The sequence below is a fragment of the Pteropus alecto genome, unplaced genomic scaffold (genome assembly GCF_000325575.1).
Source record: "Pteropus alecto unplaced genomic scaffold, ASM32557v1 scaffold16, whole genome shotgun sequence".
Lineage (NCBI taxonomy): Eukaryota > Metazoa > Chordata > Mammalia > Chiroptera > Pteropodidae > Pteropus > Pteropus alecto.
In genome coordinates this window covers 7,984,883-8,010,332 of record NW_006438867.1, presented here as the reverse complement: position 1 = coordinate 8,010,332, position 25,450 = coordinate 7,984,883, and the positions used below count along the sequence as shown (strand labels likewise).

The 25,450-nt window shown below is 40.8% G+C and overlaps 2 protein-coding genes across 9 annotated transcripts in view; one reads left to right on the top strand and one right to left on the bottom strand.

The window, feature by feature from the left end:
- Window positions 1–20,219, bottom strand: part of CENPJ (centromere protein J) — a 39,305-nt gene extending 19,086 nt beyond the window's left edge. For 3 of the 6 annotated variants that reach the window (XM_015592419.2, XM_015592423.2, XM_015592422.2), the window contains exons 1-9: window positions 19,177–19,595; window positions 15,223–15,734; window positions 14,549–14,699; window positions 11,342–11,629; window positions 9,669–9,780; window positions 8,752–8,854; window positions 7,010–8,624; window positions 4,279–4,411; window positions 2,911–3,076 (exon numbers count right to left, since the gene is read on the bottom strand). In XM_015592419.2, the coding sequence (XP_015447905.1) occupies window positions 2,911–3,076; window positions 4,279–4,411; window positions 7,010–8,624; window positions 8,752–8,854; window positions 9,669–9,780; window positions 11,342–11,629; window positions 14,549–14,699; window positions 15,223–15,666 (3,012 nt within the window). In that variant the 5' untranslated portion in view covers window positions 15,667–15,734; window positions 19,177–19,595. Of the gene's footprint in view, window positions 1–2,910; window positions 3,077–4,278; window positions 4,412–7,009; window positions 8,625–8,751; window positions 8,855–9,668; window positions 9,781–11,341; window positions 11,630–14,548; window positions 14,700–15,222; window positions 15,735–19,176; window positions 19,615–20,066 lie in introns of those variants that run through there. The other 3 variants (XM_015592421.2, XM_006915838.3, XM_015592420.2) reach the window with 3 other exon arrangements.
- PARP4 (poly(ADP-ribose) polymerase family member 4) overlaps window positions 19,790–25,450 on the top strand; it is a 71,750-nt gene continuing 66,089 nt past the window's right edge. The window contains exons 1-3 of one of the 3 annotated variants that reach the window (XM_025049540.1): window positions 19,790–20,032; window positions 21,534–21,584; window positions 23,931–24,050. The gene's annotated coding sequence lies outside the window, so the exon portion shown is untranslated. Of the gene's footprint in view, window positions 20,033–21,533; window positions 21,585–23,930; window positions 24,051–25,092; window positions 25,244–25,450 lie in introns of those variants that run through there. The other 2 variants (XM_015592416.2, XM_006915837.3) reach the window with 2 other exon arrangements.

Sequence of the window (25,450 nt, the reverse complement as noted above, 5' to 3'; positions counted from 1 at the left end):
GAGCAAAGTGGTTTCTTGAGATGAAAGCTCCTGGTGAGGATGCCGTGAAGACTGCTGAAGTGATGACACAGGACTGAGAATATGACGCAGACTTTGTCGATGAAGCGCGGCAGGGTTTGAGAGGACGGACTCCAGTGTTGAAGGAAGTTCTCGGGGTAAAATGCTGTCGAGCAGCATCGCGTGCTGCAGAGAAACTTCATGAAAAAGCCAGGGCAGCAGACTTCATTGTCTTAAGGAATTGCCACAGCCACCCCAGCCGTCAGCAGCCACCAACGCGGAGGCAAGACCCTCCACCAGCAAAGGCGCTATGACTCGCTGAAGGCTCAGGTGATGGTCAGCATTTTTTAGAAATGAAGTGCTTTTAGTTAGGGTAGGTACGTTGTTTTTACAGACATAATCCTACTGCACATTTAACAGACTACAGTTTGGTGTAACGTAGTATTTTAATGTACTGGGAAACCAACATCTTTGTATGACTCCCAAACTGTAACATTCACTTTATTAAGGTGATCTGGAACCAAACTCGGTATATCTCCAAGTATGCCTGTACTATTTCTTTAATCTTATGATTTAAAAAATGGAAGTGTATCAACAAATGTCTGTTTCCTATTAAGTATATATCTGTTTTTAAAGTATGTATTTGCACAGTGGTAGAAGAAAAGTAAATTTAGAAAACTCCGAATAAGCCAACTAATTTAAGAAAAAGGAACTGTACCCAAAACAGGAAGAACTGGTGAATACCCACGGTCACACACAAAACCAAGACCTCTGAAAGGGTCCAAGACTTAAATCAACACTAACAAAGCAGAGAAGGGCTCGAAGTAAGCTGCGAAGGTAGGAGACAGATTGACTTCCTGAGGAGGAAATTTGGCTCCCCAACCCCTCCCCGGGGCTGAGGCCTCTACACCAGCACTGACCAGAACGCTCCGCAACGGCCTTGTAGCCCGGCCCTGCAGTGCCCAGCGTGATGGCTATCAGCCACACACCACTGCTGAGCACTTGACATGAAGCTAATGTGACCACGAAACCGAATTTCAATTAAATGTAAATAGCCACATGTGGCCAATGACTAGCTGACTAGACAGAACAGGCTTAGAGAATAAGAGGATACTTTTTTGCAGGAAAGGCACCAGGCTGCCGTACAGTAAAATCTATATGTTATTCGCACACAAGAAAGCAGAATCCCAATAAGCAAGGTTGTTCTATGTGAAAATAGCCGAGTCCTGAGCTGCGAGAAGGAGGGGGAGGTGAGAATCAATCTTGGAATCCCGGGTGGTCTGAGGAGGCTGGTTTTCTCCTTTTGGGTCTGGTAAGAGTTTCATAACATAGCAAGGTATCAAAGAAAGTATTTCACTACTCTTAGAAGACTCGAACAATAAAAACGAAATGACAAACCCATTGTGCAGATATTTTAGAATAGATTATGGTTTTAAATTTAGTAACAAGTTTTCCAATAGCTGGATTTGGTTTTAACTATTGTTTAAAGTTTTTGAAGTGTTCACAAAAAAGCATGCTATATTTATGTTTTTATAACAATCTATAATCTATATTGTAGATTTTTTGAAAGAAATTCAATTAAGTTTAATGTCAATTTTTAATCTTTTTATCAAGCAGGCAAAAAGCAAAAAACACTCCAATAATTGCTAGCAGAATTAAAAACTGGCACATGAAGAGATAATCTGGCACTATCTGCCAAGGTACAAACCACCCCGCTTATAACCCATCAACTTCGTCACTTGCAGGGATTTCCTCTACAGCGTACGTGAGTCTGTAAGCTACACGGGGCAAGGACAAATTGTGTTCACTCCTGCATGCCTGGCTCGTGCCGGCTACGTCGCAAGTGCTCAGTAACCGGGCGAAGGACGAGGCAGAACAATGACTGTGACATGATGAATGGACATGGTTATTCAGGGTAGGAAAAGGACGGAAGCAACATAACTGTTCAGTCAAGTAAATTATGAAGAATTAGGTGCCAGAGCGAGGGCGACAGGGAGAGGTTTCACTGCACTTTTTTTTTTTTTTGAAATAAAAATTTTAATAGATTGTTAAAATTTAACATATTAGATTTAATAAGCCGAGCATTAACCAAAACATGGCCTGTGTTTCTCTCCACCAAAAAAAAAAAAAAGAGAGAGAATTAAAGATCCTACTCAACATGGCATGCAGATGAGATAGTGCAAAGATGGTGAACTACACGGGAAAGGAAGGAACTGAAAAATACCGGTCCCCTCAACATGGAAGTGGAATGTGAGTTTGCATTTGATGTGAAAAGCAATGGATAATCATTGAAAACATTTTTTTTGGTAAGCTAAAATTTTACTGTTGATGATGTACAATATATCCATTTTTTCTTTTATACTTAGCTCTTTGTCTTCTCTTAGGAATCTCTGCATATGCCAATGCCATGAATATATTCACCTACGTTTTTTCTAGTTTTAGCTAGAAATACATTCGTTCTTTTTCAGTACATTCCTTTGATCATGTCCATTTCTAATTTTGAAATGAACAGGACTAATAATTTGGCCTATCAGTTTTTAAGTTTTAGAATTAACACCTAGTTAGTATATGGGCCTTAAATTATTATAAATGAACAAAACTAACAGTATTTGTCGTTTCGTGGGTCAAACCCATTAACAACACATTACACTGGTGAATTCTCAACTCTCAGCCTGTTCATTCGTTCATATCATTATTATGATTTTTTTTTCCTTGGAGGCCTTTACTAAGAAAATAACAAAATTTACCCTTTAGAAATCGGACTACAAAAGATGCTCCTGATGCTCCTGACGTGGTATCTCAGCCAGATGATCTGCTGAGTCAATTTCTCTTTGACACAACAAATAACTGAGGTTCTTATAAGACGGTCGTCTTTACTAACGTACACAAGCAGAATGTAAAGAACCGGCATACCTGTATTTCTTCACGTTCCTTTTTATCTGGAAAAGTTCTTGCAACTGTAGTATACTTTTCAAAAACTTTGCGTTCCTTTTGTAACTTCCTCATTTCCTCCTTTTTAAACTCTTCTATTCGAGCCAATTCTTTTGCTTTCTGTTGTTCAAAGTCTGCAATTTCTTTCCTAAAATGACCAAACCATGTTATCATCTAAGGGGACCATCTCATTACAATAATCCACACGTTGTACTGAAATGGAACGCCAGTGACAGCCTGAAATTGAGGAGCCAGTAGTCTTGGTGACTCCATCTTCAGTCCGTAGCACTGGAATGAGTCAACTCAAAGCACTCCTCCAGCAAGCACCCAGGGGCACCCATGGATCAAGTACTATACACTAAGGGCTGGAGGAACCACAGAGAATAAAATATACATGCTTGCTCCCAGGAAGATTCTTACATTCTAGTGGGACAGACAGGCAATAATAAGATAAATAAGTAAAGTGAACGGAACATTAGAAGTGCTAAAGAGAAACAGAGCAAAAAATGAGGTTAGGAAATATCAGGACAGGATATTACAGCTACAGATGGGGTCACCTTGCTGAGATATTGGAAGCAAAGCCCGAAGAAAGTGAGAAAACAGCATACGGATATTTGGACAAAAGAGTTCAGGCAGAGGGAACACCTCATACCAAACCCCGAAGTGTTCGAAGAACAACCTGGAGACCAGTGTGGCTGAAACAGCGAGCACCAGAAACGATAGGAGGTAATGTAAAAACAAAAGAAATGGGGCCAGATTAACTGGGGCCTTACAGACTTTAGTATTTAGTGTAGGAGAATGTTGATCAGAGGGGCCTCACAACCCAGCTTCATCCTGGATGCCGTGTTCAGAGCAGAGAGCTAGCGACATCAGCAAGATGGTGGACTAGAGGTGCTGGCTCACATCCCCCCACATAAACAATAATCCATCTACAGACAAAAGTGTTTTTGTGGAAGCTCTAGAACCCAAGTAGGAGGAAGAGAAACCCCCATGAGGCTCAAGATTGAAGACAGCCACTGAAGAGGCAGGCTTCTTTAAGGAACTGGTGCATGCCCACGTCGTTACGGAGCCGTAGGACACTAGCACGCTTGCCAGGGCCGCACTGGTACCCTAACTCCAGACTGTCTTTCGAATTTCAATCATCACCTCATCACTAAGAGTCCCCTTTCAACAGATCTCTGACCGCGTGGGTTATTTTAATTAATTAAAAAATACATACGTGGTACAGATTTCACTTCCTTTCCATTTATATTGTAGAATTTATAAAAATTGTTTCAAATATTTTAGATATAATCTTAAAGATATGACTGAATCACTACACTTCTCCCCAACTTACTGATGCAAACTTACCTGAGTTTTTCCAAGGCACTTTCTCGTTCAATGCGAAGTTTACCTAAAGATGTGTTCTCAGCTTTAAATTTTTCTATTTCCATTTCCAATTCAATAACTTTCTCTCTCAAAACTTGAGATCGAACACTGTCACCTACAAAATAGGCCATAAATATTGAACTTGACAAAAGGCCTTCAACAGCAAACACACTAGCTATGAACACTAAGAGCCAAAAATATGGTAAATCCCTACTAAAATGCATAGAAACAATGCTTCCAAAAACAAATTTAAAGAAAAATTTTTAATTTTATTGGCTTAATTTTCCAGATGAAACCAATCTAAATGTAGGAAAAAATCAAATTATTCTATCTTATAAGAATACCAATCTCATAATAAATTAATATTATATATTTAAAAAGAACCATTCAAATAAAATTTTTAAAAAGCCAATATATAAAAATAGCTTAAGAACATGAGTAATTTACAAGAGCACTAATCAACATCAAAATCAAAGTTTACCCACACTAATCAAAGAAATACAAATTAAGACGTTTTTCCATTTCAAATTGGCTACGTAAGGCAGTAAAATAGCTAATGCTTCTGTTCTTTAACTGCCCTTTTAGAAACGAAATCTGATTTATAGCACAAGACTAAAATACACAAATCTACTCTTTGTCCTATTCTACTTCTAAAAATCTAGTTAAATAACTTGTAAAATCATACAAATAGTTTTGCACAGAAATATTCATTGCAGTGATATTTCTAATAGTAAAAAATAATTTTACTGTCCAACGCTAAGATAATTACTGAATAAAACTATGCTACATTCCTATTATGCTCTACAACCATTTTTAAAGTACATAAAGGGTTTAATAACATGGTCAATGCATGTTATACTCCTGGTCAAAAAGGATAAGGCAAGTTATATGTCTTTACGATACTAAAATACATAGGAAAAACGACTGAATGGAAATATCTCAAAATGATATCATAGTTGCCTTTGGGTAATTCGGTTATAAACATTTTCTCTTCTATAGCTTTTTTATGGTTGTATTATAATTTATTTCACTAGTCCTCAACAGATGGTTGTTCTAAACATTTTGCTTTCAATTTTTATTTTTCAATTGGAGTTGACACTCAACATTGTTTTATATTAGTTTCGGGTGTATAACATAGCAATTAGACATTTATATAGTTTTAGAGGGATTCCCTGCCCCTCCCCTCCCCCGTACAGTCTCGTCCACACCTGGCACCACAATCATTACAATGTTAGTGACTGTGTTCCCTGTGCTGTACTCCAAATCCCCGTGACTGTTTTGTAACTGCTGATTTGTACTTTTTAAGACTCTCTCCTTTTTTCCCAGTCTCCTAATCACCTGCCCCTCTGACAATCACCAGCTTATTCTCTGTATCTATGAGTCTGTTTCCATTTTGTTAGTTTATTTTGTCCTTTAGTTTCCACATTAAGTGAAATCAGACTATTTGTTTTGCTCTGACTTATTTCACTTAGCTAATACCCTCTAGGTCCATCCACGTTGCTGCAAATGGTAACATTTCTTTCTTTTTTTTTTTTAATAGCTGAGTAATATTCCATTGTATATATCAGGATTCCCCAACCCCCAGGCTGCGAACCATACCTTCTGTGGCCTGTTAGGAACAGGACCACACAGCAGGAGGTGAGCGGCTGGCAAGTGAGCAAAGCTTCATCTGTATCTGCAGCCGCTCCCCAGAGCCAGCATCACTGCCTCAGCTCTGCCTCAGATCATCAGGCATCAGATTCTCATAGTAGCACCAGACCCTGATGCCACAAAGGTTGGGGACTGCTGGTACATGTACCCCAACTTCTTTATCCAATCATCTATTGATTGGCACTTAGCATGCTGTTTCCATACTTTTTAAACTTCCAAATTTTCTGCAAAAAGTACTCCTTTTAAATTCAGAGTATTTGTTTAAACAGCTTGTTCTAATTTATATTTTTAAAGCATCTGTGCTTTGCTTCGTTAGGCATTCAGAATTTATAACATGATAGAATAAAAATGGTTTTTCAATATAAGTTTAAAAAGCGTATCACACCAACTGAATACACACAACCATTAACTGGAGTGAGGCAGATGTGTGTGTTAGAACAATCTTCAAAATATTACAAGGTGCAGAACGTTATAGAAAAATCACGTTTACATTTGTGTACAAAGGAGATTATGTTCTCAATGAACACTCACACATATGTTCTCAATGAACAAATGTTTCTAGAACATGCAAATAAATTAGGAATGCTGGTGTTTCTGGAGAAAGGGACTGGGAGACCAGGTCTAGGGAAGGAAAGAAACTTCCTGGTCGTATTTAGCAAAGTAATGCACGAGTTAGTAAAAGAATTAGGTGAAAACAGTCATTAAAGTGTGCATATACCATGTTCCCTTCACAGTAACCCAAACCATAAATTGAGTACTCTCTGGCTGTAAAAGAAACTTAAATGTTATCTCATTTTGTAAGTAATTAATTTTAAAGCCTTGGAAATAAAACAAGCTTAAATTTGAAAAATCTGAAATCACAATTTATCTCAATCTCTTATAATAGTGACTATTTACATTATTTAGACCCCCCCAAAATAAACCAAATTTTAACAAATTATCTACTAAGACTTCTACTGAGCAACCAGAAAGGTTAGGATTTTAAGCATTCTGACAACATACCGATAAAGTAAACGTTCAATTTTTAACATTCTGACACATATTTTCTAATGCTCCAACTTACCGAGGGGCTGGTCTTGACTGTTTAGCTGGGGTTCATTTCCCACATGTGAATCAGGTTTGGGTTTGGGCTTGGGTCTCAGAGACGGGAAGAACCTCATCATCAGGTCCGATGCAGGGGGACTGACGCTCCTGCGGGACTGGCTCATGCCCTCCCGCCTGACCGGTGTGGCCTTCCTTCTCACCGTCCTGTCCAGGAGACACGCGTCACTCTTACGAGGGCAGGCTGTCTGGACAGTCCCATCAATGGCTTCGCTCCCACAGATATCATGTTTAAATGAATTCTCTTCAAGGTCGGTCCAAGTTCTTTCATCATCGAAGTCGATTCTGCTTGTACTTGTAGACGAGGGTCTTCTTGAGGACTCAGAACCTTTATTTTCCAAGCTTTCTGATCCAATGGACTCCTCACTGCTATAATCTTTATCGGACAAATCTAAGTCAGCATCTCTCCTTTTATCCTCTTCCTGAGTCCCAGCATCCCTGGGAGGTCCCTTGCCATCACAGACTTGTGGGCTATCCTCTCTGCCGCTGGTGGTCCTTTCATTTCCCTCAGCTGACAGTTTTATGGTAATGTCCAGCTGCTCCTCAGAGCCAGTGTCACTGCTCGTAACACCGTCCTCATCACTGGCCTCCCACCTCGTCTGGTTTTCTGGGGTGCTCACCTGCAACATTTTCCTCCTGACTTTACAGGACTGCTCCCCCCGTCCATCCGGTGAGGACGCTGAAGCTAGCTGCCTGGCTGCGCCCTCACACTCGCCCTCACGTCCACGTTGCTCAGCATGGCCTGGCCCCGCCTCCTGGTCACAATGACTACTGGGACCCCGTGTTGTCTTTTGCTGCCGCACAGTTTTGACAGGGGTAGAAGACAGCCGGCGACTTTGGCAAGTCTGCTGGTCCCTCTGTAAGATCTTTAGTACAAATGAAGAATTACTGGAAAATGATATTTCATCAGCAGCTTGTTCTAAAAACAGAAATTCATCCAATTCCAAATTTTCCTTTTCCTTCTCTCGCTCCCAGCTCTCTAACTTCCTCTGAAGAGAAGCATCGAGAGAAGACCCTGACTCTTTTGCAGTCTTGCTCACCGGGCCCTCAGAGGCCGCGTGGCTGACCAGCTCCGGTGAGACAGTAAGTCCCTCCTTACCCCGGCTCTTATTCCAGACTCTGCAACTGATGTCGCAAGGTTTTGCACACTCGGGTACACTACACTTAGATTCTGCTTTTCCTAATTTGATATGGTCTCTAAACTGCCCATTGCGTTTCTTCCCTGCCAGGATCTTCCATCCTGACGGGCAGAGACCTTTCCTGTCACTACTCTGAAGCTCTTTTGGCTTCTGACTCACTGTGGCAGAACCACTCTTGGTTCTAGCGTTATTGTTCTTCTTGGCAGGAGGGTTCTCTGCACACGGTTCTTTATTTAGAAGCGCAGTTTTCCGCTGGAATGGTTGTCTGTCTGTTTTAAACACTGGTGGATCCTCTGAAATGCTCTGAGTAGTCACTAGTTTATTTTCTCTCCCTTTCTGAAACTTAGATTTAGCATTACTAAATCTAGCCAAACCTTCTCCTCGTTTTAAAAATGGTTGTTTTGGTTTCACTTTGGTTAGTGATGACCCTTCTGCTACCTAAAATAAAGAACATATCTGAATTAATTCTGGTATATCCGCATAGTATCAGTTATTTTTAAAGCAAGTTATTAATCTCAAAAAGCTTTGGGTAAGTTAAGCAAAATCATGGAAATGCTAAACTAACCCTTAGCTGTCTCTGTTTCAGTTCTTGTTCTTCCAGCCGAATTTGTTCTTCCACGTAATCTTCAAACGTCTGCTTCCTGTCTCTGACAGCAGCTTTAATGGGCCTATAACCACAAAAATAAAGTTACTTCACATGCAAGTCACAATGTGGACACTTGGCATTTAGTGTGCCTGACCACACTGGAAACCAGCCACGTCCAAAGCCACAGACCCAAGAATTTAACAAAAGCTACAGTCCTGCTCCGTCTCCCAAAGCGCAAGAATATACAGCACTCTACACATTCTGGAAAACACCGTCCTGAGGTCCATCTGTTGACCTTAGGTTAACTTCTAAAGTAACATGTTCTTTATATAACTTTAAAATCTGTTTCAAAAATAGTTCATTACACATTCTTTAATGAAGAAAAAGACCCTTACTGTAAGCAGAGCAATGATCAAAAGCCATTTGCCCATCCTTAACATTTATTAAAATATTTCAAATACTTAAGAAAATAATAAACTATTTCAAGTTGGTATTTAATCTGTCATAAAAAATTTTAATTTTGTAACCAGATTTACATGACTATAATTTATAAGTAACACCAAATGTGAGACTCCAATATTTAATTTGTTTTTCTCTTCCCCAAAATAAGATTTACCAATTTGAGAGAATAATCTTATCCAGTTATTTTTCTTAGGTAAGAAAACTCTGCTCAGTTCGTCCAATACAATGTCAGAGGACTTAAACTGATATATCTCCCCAACCTCTTCCTGCTGTTGACAGAATGTGACAGGCTATATCTTCACCTCATACATAAAAGCATGTTCAAGCAAAAACAGGAAAATTGTGAATCATTCAAACAAAGAAGTGCTCAATAATAATGGCTGGCTATGACATTAAATTACCACATTTCTTATTCCCTTTAACATAGATGATACCTTTCTTCAATATTAACCACTTCTGAGGAATCACCGGTTTTTTTAAAGTTTACATCGTTCCCTTCCTCAATCTGTTCCGTCATTTTCTCCCAACATGGTAAAATACCTCCACCTATGATAAAAATTAGAATAATTTTACAAGTTACTATGCTAAAAAAAAATTGGTTAAAAGTACAGTATACCAAAGATTTCAGAACTCTCAAGAATTTCTTTAAGATGATAAAGAAAACTACAAAACCCTAATTAAAACACAACATTTTTCAAAAGGTTAATGTTATTGGTCGGGGGGAACTGTGGGCTTTTCTAAATTAAAAAACAATAGTTAAAACAAATTCCTGAATGTAATACATGAACTTGATTGAATCCTGTTTTCTTTAAAAAGAAAACTTTAAAAGACATTTTGGTATAATAAAAGGAACTCTAAAATAAACTTAAATATTACAAAACTATGGTTAATGTCCCTAGGTATAACAGTATTGTGGTTATACAGAAAAATGTCCTCTTTTTTACTCGATGCATGCTAGAATATTTGAAATGATATAACATCTGCACATTACCTGCAAACTATATATAGATGTAGACAGAGATACAGATAAAGGTGTCTGTGTGTTTGTATACATACATATATATACATGCACAAACATACAAAGTAAACACGGCAAAAAATTAACTGTTCAATCTAAGTGGTGGGCACACCGCTAATCACTGCAGGGTCTTTCAACTTTTCTAGATGTTTTAAATTTTCTAAAATAAAAGGTCAGGGAATGTACTGTTTAAAAAACCAGAAAGACTTTTGACCTTCCACACCAAGGATTTACTCTAACTTGGGAATGAGGTATCATGCACAAAGGTGGCCAATCCTAAGCAGTAAGCACAGACACCTTTCATCATAGTAGCTATAATTTTCACTGTTAGCTCAAAAGAACATATTCATGAGAACACCATTAAAATTAAAAATTAAATTAAAGATTAAAATACTGGAAAGCACTTAGCACTACTGCAAAGAATGTTAAACACTGACATTACTACCTGACTAGCATAATGATGGCGAGCATTAAAATCATGGTTATAAAGACACGGGACGTACCACGAGCATTTTCCATGCTGAATGGGAAAGAATACAGCTTATTATACAATAGTCTATGATTATAAAATTTGGAAATAGGGGCAGCGCAGAAAAACAAAGAACACGCAGGAAAAAAACATACCAGGAATGGCGTGGGAGCCCCGTGAGTTAGACCAGCAAACCCTGAGTGCCAGTTCAGTGGCAGGAACGTGCTGGGTGCTGGGAACACAGGGGTACGGTGCAGACGAACCACGTCTCTGGGTTTGGAGCATTTTTTATAACTGCCATCACCAATCCATTTCTCACACTTTACACTTTCCATCATGCACCCCACCATACCACACATGTTTTACATCAACCTCCAACTAGTTCTCAAGAAAAATGGTGCCCACAGAACTGACGCCAGCATGGACTGCGGCAGTCCTTGGAAAGCCACATGCTGTGTCCAGGTCCTGGTCTATCCAGGTTCGGTGGCTGTGCAGCGTGTAGGGCCTCACGCTTCTAGGCAAGGGGACAGGGGAAAAGCGCAGAAGGGACTATTCCCATCTCAGGACAACTTGGCAACACTCTTGGTTAAGCACAGAAGAGAGAAGTATAAGTAACTCACCTACTACAACAGGATGGATACGTTTTTCTTCCTCCAAATCCCTCTTTCCCACAGGTGCTTCTTGATACTGTGCTTCAGAGAACAAACTGGGAGAAGCACCCCTTTTTGAAGTTGAGACAAAACTTTGATGAGCAGTTCTACCGAAGCTGTTGTGTTCACTGGATGTTTGCTCTGGGGTTTGACTCTGGCAGACATGGGTAGGTAAGGCGGGTGCAGGCATCTCCACAGAGGCTGAATTTCCTGGGGACCTGGGCTTCTGGCTCAGACCATCAGGCGGTGGAGTGGAACCTTGTTGAAGAAAACCGACAAAGCTGATTTGGAGACATCTCCCTGCAACGCGTTCTCTTCTGCTTGTTAGTGAGCCTACCACAAAGTCTCCTCCAAAATGCTAAAAGCATTTTTTCCTCTTTATATTAGGAAACTGTGTTTAACAAAATCATGAAATTTTAAAAGTCCAAAGCAACCCCTGCAGAATTTCTATTAAGAACATGTTTATACCACAACTCAGGTGCGGACAGTGGGCACGAGGCCACTCGAGCGCCACCCATGGCAGCACTACCGCGTGGTCCACTCCGCAGCCCAGGATACACAGTTGGACAGGCAGCACCAACGCACACAGCTCAACAATCTGAACTGTCTCCTAACGGTCGTGCTCTGGGTCACGGCAGATAAAGTATCTTCCCCTTGGATAACGCTGACATTTTGGTATCTTCAGGTGGTAGAATTATGGGTGACTTTTGTCTTGTATCTGTCTGTAGTTTCTAAATTTCCTGTATTACTTTTTGCCTGTTTTTTTTCTTGAGTCTCAGCTTTTGAAATAACTGAATAACCAGAGAGAGTCCCTTTCTATGTACCTCTAAGATATAATTCTTAGAGGGGGTAACACCAGCCATCTGCCTCCTGCGACAGTCCCTCAAAACTCTGCTACTACCCCTCAGTTCTCCTTGATTGCCTCAACTAAACTTAGACGTGAAGACACTGTGGGAAGTGTTTCGTAAACAGCCATGGTACCCACCTCTTACACCCACCTACCTCACTCCTAATCAACAAATAAAACTGAATTCATGTAGATCCTCATTGAATATCAGGTTCGACCTTCCTTAACTCTATAATACATTCCTTATCTAAATATTATTTTACCAAATCATGCAAGATGATTTATTCATGCCAAAATTCCAATATATTTTAATGTAATAGAGTATGAAAAATTCATTAGTATCATTTCAGATTCCATCCTGTGAATAACCACTAAGAAAGAACCATTTGTTGAGTTTGGGTACAGTATTAAAGAAATAACCACAATCATCTGAAAAGGCTATTGAAACACTCCTCCCTCCTTATTCCAATTACATATCCACGTGAGGCTGGATTTCTTTTTCATATACTTGAACTAAAACAACATAATTCAAGTGATAATGCAGAAATAGACATGAGACTCAGCTGAGTTTTCAAGCCAGAAGTTATTTTCAAAAATACAAAATGGTACCATTCTTATAATTTTTTAGAAGTTTTTTCATTATAAAAAATTACTTATGATAATATATAATTAGTTAATATTTTAAATGAATTAGTTCCTAAATTTCTCAATTTTAATTTCTAATACAAGAAATATCAATAGCTATAGCCTATATAAAAAAGCTCTTGGGGTCCTCAAAGCTTAAGAGTGCTAAGGGGTCTTGAGGCCAAAAAGCATGAGCACCACTTCCCTAAAGTGCCCATCCACACTGAACAGGGTGAGTTCTCATACTAGTAACTTAGAAATCTGCTTCCCTATTGCTCTAATGGTGATTTCTACCTTAAAAAGTATCACGGGCTGTTATTTAGGTGATCTTGATGATTCTTCTTATGGATTCCATAAAGCAGGGGTCCCCAACCCCCGGGCTGGTACTGGTCCGTGGCCTGTTAGGAACCTGTTCGCACAGCAGGAGGGGAGCAGTGGAGAGCAAGCGAAGCCTCATCAGTATTTGCAGCCGATCCCTGGTGCCACAAAGGAATCTCGAACCATTCAACTAATTCAAGAAACACACTATGTTCTTTATACTCCAACGGTCCCCAACCTTTTTGGCACCGGGGACTGGTGCTCCTATGAGAATCTGATGCCTGATGATCTGCGGTGGAGCTGAGGCAGTGATGCTGGCACTGGGGAGCAGCTGCAAACACAGATGAAGCTTTGCTACTGCTCACCTCCTGCTGTGTGGCCCAGGTCCTAACAGCCCATGACTGGTACAGGTCCAAGGCCCGGGGGCTGGGGACCCCTGCTAAACTCTACGATAAACATCCCAACTCCCTAAACCATTCTTCATTTGCTACACCTCCCATTCCCACCACCACCACCACTCCGAGTCCCATCCAGCCACACTTAACACATGCATCTGTCAACATCTTTTCTTTGTAGTCTCAAAGTTCCGTGCAATCTCTCAACAAGACAGGTGCTTTCCTGAATCAGCAAAGTGTGTCTCTTCAAAGGTAGCATCAAGCAGCACACATGCTGCCCCAGATCAGTTTTTAAAACTGTGGAACACAATCCACTAGTAATTCTATCATCAGAGGGAACAAGTCACAACTGCATTTTTTTTTTTTTTTGACAAAAATAAACAAAATAGAAAATATCCTTGCTACATGCCAGGCACACCAATAAGGACGGGTTTATGAAATTTCTTTGAAATTATGACTCATGATTTAAAATGTTTTCATTTCTAAGCAGCATGGTCAAAAAATCTCAGAACTACTCACTGCTCCAGATCCCATTTCAACAGGTTTTCCTCCCGATAAGCACATACATGCTATTAACTGATCTAGCATATGACAAAAGAATTCTGTCATACTGCGACAGACAATATTTCTGGTATGGTTCTTCGGCTGAGAAGGGTGGCTTCTATACATATTTACTTCTCTGCTCCAGGCAAGTTTTTCATTCATCAGGCAGGGGTCGTAAACCAGGAGGAGCCTTAGGCCAACCGAGCTCTAGAGCTTTTATTCTACTAGATCTTTCTAAGTTCTATTTTATATAAATGTGAATGCCTTTAAGCAGGATGTGAATGCTCCAGAATAGCACAATAGCACAGCTTCCACATGTCTCAATTATATGATACCACCATTGCACAGTTACCTGCCTGGCCACGAAAGAAATTGAAGTTTGCAACATATGATACAAAAACAGAAAGAACATGCCCAACAACTCAAGGTGAGAAGGTAAGCACTGCCTACCTGAAGGCCCCGGGCAGGCAGAAGCACCCGGGGGAGTGTGCGGCCCAGATGCCAAAATCAGCAGCTTCTCCTGTTCTTCCATGAGTCTTTGCAGCTGCTCCAGCTGCTGCCTCTTCAGTTGTTCCTGCTTCTTCTGTTGCACTTCTTTCAGCTTTTTAAATGTAAAGTTACCTTTATTAAACTCACGTTACATTTCATTATGGACCTTTGCTCCTGACACTTTTCTTACTCCCTCCCACCTACCTCCCCATATCTTCCCTAATAAAGAGTTTCAAAGAGGGATCTCTAAGTAACTAAATCTGCCACCAAAACTCTAAACTCCAAGTTTTTATATTAACTATCTCGACTAAGAGTCATATAAATCCTTTGGTTCTTAAAATAGGATAGGTACCCGTACATGTATGACCAACTTTTCCCCCTAATATCTGATCAACCATTTCTAATTTTGTTTTTACCAAATGAGGTAGAAATTTAAAGATGTTACCTTAAGAGTTATATTATCTTACGCATTAAGCATGTTTAAATGTTTCATTATTAGACAAAAAGCAAAATTTGGTATTTTGAGCATTTCACAATAAAGGGGAAGAAACAAGAGGACCTAAAACTGGTGACTTTTCATCATAAACAAAAACCTGCAATAACACAAATATGTATCAGGCCAAACCCTACTGTACCTGTTCAAACTTTTTAAAAAGCGGGTCTTTATAAGCCACATCTTTGAATTCACCAGCAAGATCTGAGATAAAGTCACTTTTGTTAACTTCCCAGGGTGCAGGAGCATCCTGACACGACACTGGTTGTGGTCCCTCTTTAGGTAAAGGAAAGACTGCATGCGTTTCAGATGTATCTGACTGTAGTTTGTAAGGGCTGTTAGACTCCGACTTCTGTTCTTCATGAAGTGAATCTTCTTCATTTACAAAACTGAAGCTATTTGAAAAATGTGTGGCTTTAACAGGAAAGCCAGTGGAAGTGTTCACACTTGCTCGCTTCTCTTCGTCTGCTTCCAAAATAGGAAATCCACGATTTAATATGACTCCAGCCCGAGAAGGATTGGTCATCCACTGGGTTAAGAAGTTCTGCCCACTGTCTAACTCTGAAGAGGTTGGCATCAGGAACATTTTAGGCCAGTGACAGACACTATTGTATATAAATAACGCAAAAGCTAAGAGCTATTAATCTCCAACACCTGTAGAAAGAAGCAGCCAACACAAAGTATTAGTTAAAGCTGTTCTACCCAAGCTTAGATCTAGCACAAAAATCTACTAAATATTTCATATGCAAAAGATTTTAACTAGCAGTTAGGCATTAAGCTGCATGTTTTTTAAGTCCTAAATATCCGAATTGGGTGGATCAAAAACCTAAGTCACCTTCTGATCTAATCATTAATTGCTAATGATTTTATACAAGTGCTAGATGAGTTGACCTAAAACTATGGGAGCTAAAGCACCTTCAAAGTTATTTGATTACCAAATGAAAAAAACCACCATCAATACCAGACATTTCCCACATTAAGCACCTTATGTTTCTGGCCCTAGTCTAACATTGCTTCTTTGCCCAGCTATATTTCCAGGACAAAAGTCACCACCAGCCCATGGCTTTACCTGTTTCTCACTGTCCCTTTCTCCCTCGCTCTCTTCTAACCCCTCGCCCACCAGGCAGTCCCTCATCTGGGCTCCCAGAGGTCTCTGGCAGCGCTATTTTGGCACTCATCCCATCGTTAGTGGCATTTTGCTTTTGTGTCCATAATCTACCCAGCTGTGAGTTCCTTGAAGATATCTGTATATCCACCACCCATCCATCCCCGGCAGGAAGGAGAAACTTGATCATTGTTTTCTGAAGTTAAAGTTAAATCACAACTAAGGTTATACTATTGAAGACAAATCCAATATCATATTGTTTTCATTCAATGTTCAACAATAAAAATTACATTGGTTCATACCATAGGATAGCTATGCTGTATGAATCCCACTCTGAAATAACCAATTTCCTAGTGTAACTGTCACTGTGTAACAAATTTAAATGGGACTTCACAAAGTCTGATGTTACACAACAAACATTTACTGATTTCTTACGTTGTACCAGATACTGTTTTCGGCACTGGGTATATGCCAATTAAGTCAGTCTAGTGGGGAAAATGCGCACACATGACAGTAAATTACACAACATGTTAAACAGTAAGTGCTAGGGAGAAAAATAAAAGCCACGAGGGGGAAGGAGACTTTAAATTTAGATGGGGTGAAGAGTCTTCACTTAGAGGATAAAATTAAGGGTCTGGTGGAGGATAAGGAGCAAGTGGTGCAGCTGTGAAGGGCAGAGTAAGACCCAGCCGCTCAGTCTGCAGGCTGCCCTCGCCGATGCCCCAGTCCTCTGGAAATCCACTACCCATCATGAATTCTCCAGGACTGACTCAAGCCTGTTTACATCAGTCACCATGAGAAGGCCCTGGCTCCCAAGCCATGCTTTATCTCTTACACTCTAATCTCTATGCACACGCCTTATTCTGTCTCTCTCTCGCAAGCATCCTCAATGCCAAAACACTCACTGTCATCATTAGCAAAATCTCCTACTGTCCTTAACCTCTTCTCTCATCTTCCTGAGAACATTTCTTCCTCTGTAGCCCATATCCTTGCACCGCTGGGCCTAGAAGTAGAGTATGCTTTCCTTCTTGTTCTTTTTTGCTTCTAGATTATTTTCTCTTCCTTTACCACAAAGAGCACCCCGTTTTGAACCTCATACGCTCAGACTAGATAATAGCCCTCTTTATTGTCTACGGAACCTCCAGGGGTCACTGGGATCTTCCCCCTAATAGAACTTAAAATTTTCTGGCTTAGCAACTAGAAGAACTGATTTGCCATTAACTGAAGTGTGGAAAATGGGACAAAACAGGTTTGGGGGTGCTAAGGGATTGAGCGTTGAATTTAGGACATTTTAAGATGCCTATCAGACATGCCAGTAGAGACAGCATGTGGTGAGCTGGGCACAAGAATGTAATTTACGCTGAGGCCAAGGCTGTGAAGCACAAATGTGGGTATCCCCACCGTACAGATGGTAAAGACACTGGATGAGATCACTAAGGGGCTGAGGGAGACAAAAGAGATGTAAAAAGTGTAGTGTCCTTGAAACCAAGTGAAGAAAGTGTTTCAGGGAATAAAGGGCTGTGCTAACGCTGTTAATAGATTACAAGTGAGGAATCTGAGAACTGACTTTAGAATTTAGCAAAGCAAAGGTCATAACTTCCATGAGAGAAGCTTGAGGAGGGGGCAAAAGTTTGAATGGAGGGGATACATGAGAGAACAAGAAATTGGAGACAGTGAGTATACTAAGTCACTAAGTCTTTCCAGGAGTTTTGTCATAAAAGGAAATCAGCAGAATAGTGGCTGCACAGAGAAGCAGGATAGATTTTTTTTTTAAGACAGAAAAAATAAAAGCTGATGATGGAAAGAGGGGAGAACTACTACAGCCATGTCTTTGAGAGATGAGAGATCTAGTACCAAAGTGACATGGCATCTCACTATTTTTCAGTCGTGAATCTTGACTTTATCAATACAACAAAATATATATAAACAAAGGGGAAATAAAAAATGGCAATTTGAAGGCACACAAACATGTACTTAGCTTCATAATCTAGTGTCTAAGAAATGTAAGTATACAAAAGACATACAAGAAAAAACAGATGCCCAAACATTAAACTAGGCTCATCCTGACTCAAATGAATAGAAATTAAAGAAGTAACAACATATCATTTTTTTTTTTTACACACTCAGTGGGCAAAGACTAAAAATTTGATAACACTCTGTGGAAAAAAGAAACTCTTTCATGAAGTTTTACTTGGGAACAAAACTACCTTTTTTGGAGGGGAATTTGACTACATCTATCTAAACTGTAAATGCACAGAAACTTTGACTCATCAATTTTGTGCTATACTGGCACACGTTTGCATTTGTAATAAACTGAAAGTAACTTAAATGTCCATTAACTTGGGACCAGCTAATTATGGTATTCATATTAGGCAGCTGTTAAAGAGAACAAGTTCATTAAGTGCTGATATGGAAATATTGAATACATCCAAGATATACTGTCAACTAACAAAGTGCAGAGCAGTGCATAAGAGACAGAGCAAGAAAGACAAAAGTTACAATTACATAGACCTGCGTTGTCCAATATGGCACTCAACTACTCACATATGCCTATAGAGCACTTGAAATGTGGCTAAGGTAACTGAAGAACTAAAGACAGATGATGTCATTTTATTAGGTCAAAAATCTGGATTTAATGGAATTTTAAACAAGCGATTTGTTTCCCTTGTTGCTTCATTGCACTGTACGGCACACACTGAAGATACTTCTCCATTTTCTGAAGCAGAATCCTAGAACAGTGTCATCTAGCAAAATGCCTGGAACCGATTAGTATGTGAACTCAGCTTTTCCAGATCTCAAAATTACCCCGAAACAGACAGCTTTGAAGGCTCCAAAGAGTGCTCCATAAACATTCTTTAAAGCAGTTGGGGGCGGGGGTAAATTCTCTGCACCCTGAGGGGGAAAAGTGGACACAAGCAGTCAACTCGAAGCCGTGAGACTGTGAGAAGTAACGAGTTGGTCTGGGAGGTGTTTATCTCCCCCAAAACGCACCTCCCGGAAAGCCACGACTCCAGCGCAGCTTTGAAGACAAGCACCTGGACACAGTGCAAGAGGCCGGCCCTTGCGGGGGACAGAAAGCAAGGCCGCTTTGCGCCCTCTTCTCGAGCAGCCAGCGTCCCGTTCGCCTTGACATCAGCTTACAGTACCGCCAAGACCACAGCGGTGACAAATGCAGGCTCCCCGCAAAACAGCATTAACCTGGAACAGGTGTTGCCACGGCCTGACGTCTCCCGGAGCCCACCACACTCGCCCGAGGCCTGGAGCCGGTCCTCGCCTCTCAGTTCCCGCTGCCCGGCTCCCTTCGCCCGCGAATTACCGCTCGCAGTCCGCTCAAACCGAAGCCGGAGTCGCCGCCGCATTTACGAAAGAGCCGCCACAACCACCGCCTCCGGCCGGAGCCCGCCCCTGACCCGAGGGCTCCTGGGAAATGTAGTGCCCACCGGTCCGCTCTGCGCCTGCGCGCGGGCAACGTCGGACCCACGCAACTACTCCCAGTGACGTCACAGCGACCGACGTTACCTAGGAGATTCCCGGCGGGGCGTCTTCCGCCGGAGCCTCGGCTGGAGGGAAAACTGTTCCTAGAGGGAACTTCCGGTACATACCGGAAACCCTTCCACCCTGACAACTGAGAGGGTGCCGACGCGAGGAGGAAATGGCGGGAACTCGGAGACAGCTAAATCTGAGGGACCGAAGTTTTTAGAGGCATTGGGGGAAAGGAGCTTTTTGCTTACGGTCCGTCTATTTTGGCGGTTTCTCTGTCTTTGTTCTCCGCTTTGGCTGAGTGTGGCTTAGTAAAGGGACAAAAAGAGCCGTCGGCCACGTTATTCCATAAGGCAAAGGTAACCAGGTGAGAACTCAGTCCCCAGATCGTCACCACTCACCTTTTCTCCTATGACTAATGCGTGGCGTGGCACTGTGTCCGTCATGTATTAAAAGGCTTCGTTTTGAACAATGAATGAAAAAGTCAAAAAGTTCGTAATCGCCACTGCGGAGCGCTGCGCAGGCGCAAACAGACGCGGCACTGTAAGGTCCGGGAGTGCGCATGCACGGGTTTCGTGCGGGTCGGGTAACAGACACGTGAAGTATTTAAAGAAGGCAATTGAATCGTGCTGTTACCGCAGCTGAAACAAACTACCACTAGATAAAGATAATTTAAAAACGCTTTCACAGATTTGCCCACCCCCAAATTGTTCTGCTATCTACTTCAAAAATTTAGCCCCTCTTCCCTAAAGTTCTAGTTTTGCTGCTTTTTTCTTTTAATTGTCGTTGTGGGTGAGGAAACCAAAACCCAAAACTTCCGGATAACACACCTTCAGGGGACCCAAGTCTTATTCATTTATGATAGTATTTGGCTTGACAGCATACCCTAAAGTCTCGTTTTTCTTAAAAACGTGTAATTTCTGAGATAGACACAATATCCTCTACTTTTTGTGCCTATAATCCTTTATGCCATCGTGGGAAGCAGGAGGGCATTGTAATGTAGTGGTTAAGAGCCCATGCTTTGGAGTCAAGCAGGCCTGGGATCAAATCCTACAACTTACAAAGAGCTTTATAGGCTTTGGCACTCAACCTCTTAGAAACTCGGATTCTCATCTGCAGAATGGGAATGATAATAATGCCTCACAGGATTGTCAAGAAGATTAAAAGAAAGTAGATAAAAAGCATGATACCTACCATATAAAATTTTGATGAACAGGAGATATTTTCGTTTTTTTAAACCACTTTATTGAGGTATGATTGACACCAAAAATTTCATATTTCATGTGTATAACTTGAGTTTGGAGAAGTATTCACCCAAGGAACCATCACCACACTCCACCACAAACATATCCATTATGATGCTTTCACCTTTATCATGACTTCAGCTGTTGATGAATTCACTTTGTCTGCCAAAGCCTAGCTATACACGTCATGCCAGTAATTTTACAAGATACAAAATAATACTATTATTTTCAAATTATTTAATGAAATTATTTTTAACACTTGATCTTGTATGAAGTTTGTTCTGAGAGTTGAGAATTTTTCATTGCTGGACTAGTGACATCAGTGATTTCTCTGTCAGGAGAGGGCAGAATTGCAAGCCTGGCTGAGGGATGATCCCTATGCCCATATCATCCAGGCTAGAAAGGGCGAGCAGGGTAGGGCAATAATGCTGAGCAAGGCTAGTCCTTGGCCTCCAGGCAAAGGTAAGAAAACCCATAGCCCACTTCTGTGGAGAAGAAAGGGAGTTCTTCACCAAGGCCACAAATCTCAGATACCTAGGATTTTAGCCTAGTACAGAAAATTTAAATAGCAGTGTTGGATACTAAAAGATATCTTTCTTTTTTAATCTTGTCTTTTAAATATAGATAGGACTATTGATGGTGCATTGGACCTGCAGCGAAAGATCATGGAAACCTGTGAGTCTAAACAATGAAGGGATTATCACATCTACTACATTCTAGAATGCCTGAGCAATAATGTTTAATGGAAAGAAGATTTCTACCTGTGATCACAATAGTTGTCACACCTATGTTTTTACTTTCTTCTTGAAAATAACAGTAATTGAGATTTTTACATCATTGTCTCATGGTTTTATAAGCATTCTATAGCTTTTTGCACATTTTTAATTATTTTTAATTTTTTTATTTTTCAATTACAGTTAACATACACGATATATTCGTTTCAGGTGGGCAACATGGTTATTAGACATTTATATAACTTATGAAGTGATCACCCTGATAAGTCTAGTACCCATCTGATGCAATACATGGTTATTACAATATTATTGACTATATTCCCTATGCTGTACTTTACATCTCCGTATTGCACATTTTTTAGCATTTTATTTTATTATTAGTTTCAAGTGTATAGTACATTGGTTAGACATTTTTATAGGTATTGCCAATACTACACATTTTTAAAGCAGCACATTTACTTTCCACAAATACGAAATTACCAGTGATTTGTGTATTACTTAACTGCAAGTGGCAGAGCTGGCCAAAAACCTTTCACATGTGTTCCACTAGCCATTCCTTAAAATACTAAGTGGTTCCTCTGTCAGGGACATTTTTGAATGTTTGGTAGAATTCACCAGTGAAACCATCTGGTCCTGGGCTTTTCTTTGTTGGTTGGTTTTTGATCACTAATTCAATCAATATCTTGTTATATCTATTCAGATTTTCTATTTGTTCCTGATTAAATGGTGGTAGTTTGTGTGTTTCTAGGAATTTCTCCATTTCATCTAGGTTCTCTAATTTGTTGACATACAGCTGTTTATAGATTCTCTTATAATCCTTTTTATTTCTATAAGATCGGCAATAATATCCCCACTTTCAATTCTGATTTTAATAAGTTGAGTCTTCCCACTTTTCTTAGTCTGGCTAAAATTTTGTCGATCTTTTCTTAAACTAACTAACAGAATCATTTCATTGATTCTGTTTTTCCGTTCTCTATTTCATGTGTCTCTGCTCTGATCATTATCATTTCCTTTCTGCTGGCTTTGGGTTTGGGTTGCTCTTCATTTTCTAGTTCTTTAAGGTGTAAAGTTGGGTTGTGATTTGGAGTCTTCCCTTTTTTAATATAGGCATTTAGAACTATAAATTTCCCCCTGAACACGTTCACTGCATCCCATAAGTTTTTGTTTTCATTCATTTCCAAATATTTTTAATTGCACTTGTGAATTGTTTTTTGACCAATAGTGTGTTTAAGTGTGTTTTGTTTAATTTCCACATATTTGGTAGTTTACCAGTTTTTCTCCTGTTACTGATTTCTAGCTTCATTCCATTGAGATCGGAATTGTATTATATGTATTATATGTACTTTTTAGGATTCAGTTATTTCCAATTTACCGAATATTGCTTTGTGACCTATGTACAGTCTATCCTGGAGTGTGTTCCCTGTGCATTTAAAAGAATCTGTATTCTTATTGTGTTCTGGAATGTTCTGTACATGTCTTTTAGGTCTCATTGGTTTATATGGTCCATTTCCTTATTAATCTTCTACAATTAGTTCTATCAAATATTGAAATTTGGGTTCTGAAGTCTCCAACTATTATTGTAGAACTGTCAGTTTCTCCCTTCAATTCTGTCAATTTTTGCTTCATATATTTTGGGGCTTTTGTTAGATATATATATATATATAATTGTTCTATCTTCTTGATGTATTGACTCATTAAAATATAATGTTCTTTGTCTCTTGTAAGAATTTTTTATTTAAAATTTATTTCATCTGTTATTAGTGTAACCTTCCCTGCTGTCTTTTGGCTACTATTTGCATAGAATAGTAGCCAAAAGACACTTTCAACCTATTTGTGTCTTTGGTCTAAAGTGAATTTCTTCTAGACAACATATAGATGGATCATGGGGTTTTTTTAAATAAAAGGAGGAGTTGCACGTCTCTCATTTTAAATCAAAAGCTAGAAATGATTAAGCCGAGGGAGAAAGACATGTCAAAGCTGAGATGGGCTGAGAGCTAGGCCTCTTGCGCCAGTTGGCCAGGTTGTGAGTGCAAAGGGAAAGTTCTTAAAGGAAAGTAAAAGTGCTTCTCCAGTGAGCATGAGTGATAATGTGAATCAGTCATTGCTGATGAGGAGAAAGTTTTAGTGGTGTGGATAGAAAATCAAAACAGCCTCAACATTGAAAGAAGTTCCACTGTGGGTAAAATACTATAAAACAGCGTCCCATGCTACAGAGAAATCATTTGAAAGGAAGAGTCAATCGAAGACTCAATCCATGAGGGAAACTTCTCTGTTGTCTTATTTTAAGATACTGCCACAGCCACCCCAAGTCGCAGCAACCACCACCTTGGTCAGTTAGCAGCCGTCAGTGTCAAGGCAAGACCCTCCACCAGCAGAGAGATTACACTCACCTAAGGCTCAGATGGTGGTAAGCACTTTTTAGCACTTTGAAAATTAGATTTACAAACATTTTTTAGCAAAAGCATTTTTTAATTAAGGTATGTACATTTTTTAGACATACTGCTATTGTACACTTAACAGATTAGTGTTATTACCAAACTCAAGGGCTTCCTCGCTCAGGATGTTCTGTTTGAGGGTGAGACATGGCTGGCCGTAGTTTTATTGCAGCAAGTAAGGGAGACGGGGAGTCCCATCTACAGCTATTCTCTTAGGGAGACTTAGCTGTGCCTCTGTACACTGGTTAATTACATGCTGATTCCTTCGCAGTTGGCTAAACTTATCTGGACTTAGTTAATTAAATGTTGATTTCCCCTTTGAACTTGGCTAAACTTATGTGGTTGGTTTCCAGCGAAGTTCATCCAGTTTCAGCTGCCTCTGCAAACTACTGTGCTACATTTTAACATTTAGTAAGGATAGCAATTAGGAAGAACTGTCCAAACCTTGAGACCCTTGTCCCATTTGACAAAACAGTGTAACATAACTTTTGTACGCACTAGGAATCCCAAACTCCTGTGACTGGCTCTGTTGCCATGCTTGCCTTACTGTGGTGGTCTGGAACTGAACCTGCAATATCTCCAAGGTGTGCCTGTAGTACAGTCTGGATCCCAAACCTTTTTTTAACTTTTCTATTCTCATTTAATTCGGTACCTGGAGAATTTTATTCTTTCCTATTACTTTACCTTCTATTCGGTGAATCTCCAGCCCCACCTCTCCGGAATGGCAGATCTCTACCTCTAACTACAGAAGAACTGGACCGCGAACTCCAAACCCAGGAAGTCCTAAACTCTTTATCTTGCCCTCCTGTTCCCCAGTCCCAAACGCTCCGGAAACTTGCTTCTTTCCAGCTACCGGGACTCCCCATTTCTCAGTTAAATGGCAGCATCACCACCCACTTTTCCCAAACTCCGACTCTGGCGTCACCCTCATTGCCCACATCCTGCCCGGAAGACGAAACCGAAAAACTCCTCCCCCCGGGGCTGGTGCTGAAAGGGACAGCCCGCAGAGGCCGTCGCAGAAATGCCCGCGCAGCGGCATTCCGGGCGGGGGGCGGGGCTCGGGGCCTCCCACTGGCTCCCGCCTGGCGTCCTCGCCGCAGCCGGAGAGCCGGAGGCGGAAGCGCCGGGAGCAGAGGGAGTCGGGAGGGGCCGGCTCCTCTGGCAGGTGCGTGGGCGCCGCGGGGTGGCGGCCGGTGGGCCCAGGAGGGTCCCCGCCGAGGGTTGGGGTCCTGGAGGAGGCGCGGGCTCGACGGGGCGCTGCGCTTTCGCTGGTCGCGCCGCGTCCTTAGTCGTCGTCCTGCGTCGGTCCCCGTGCGCCCGCGGGCAGAGGACGCGGTGGGGCCGCCCGGGGCGCGGCGCTCGGGCGGGTCTC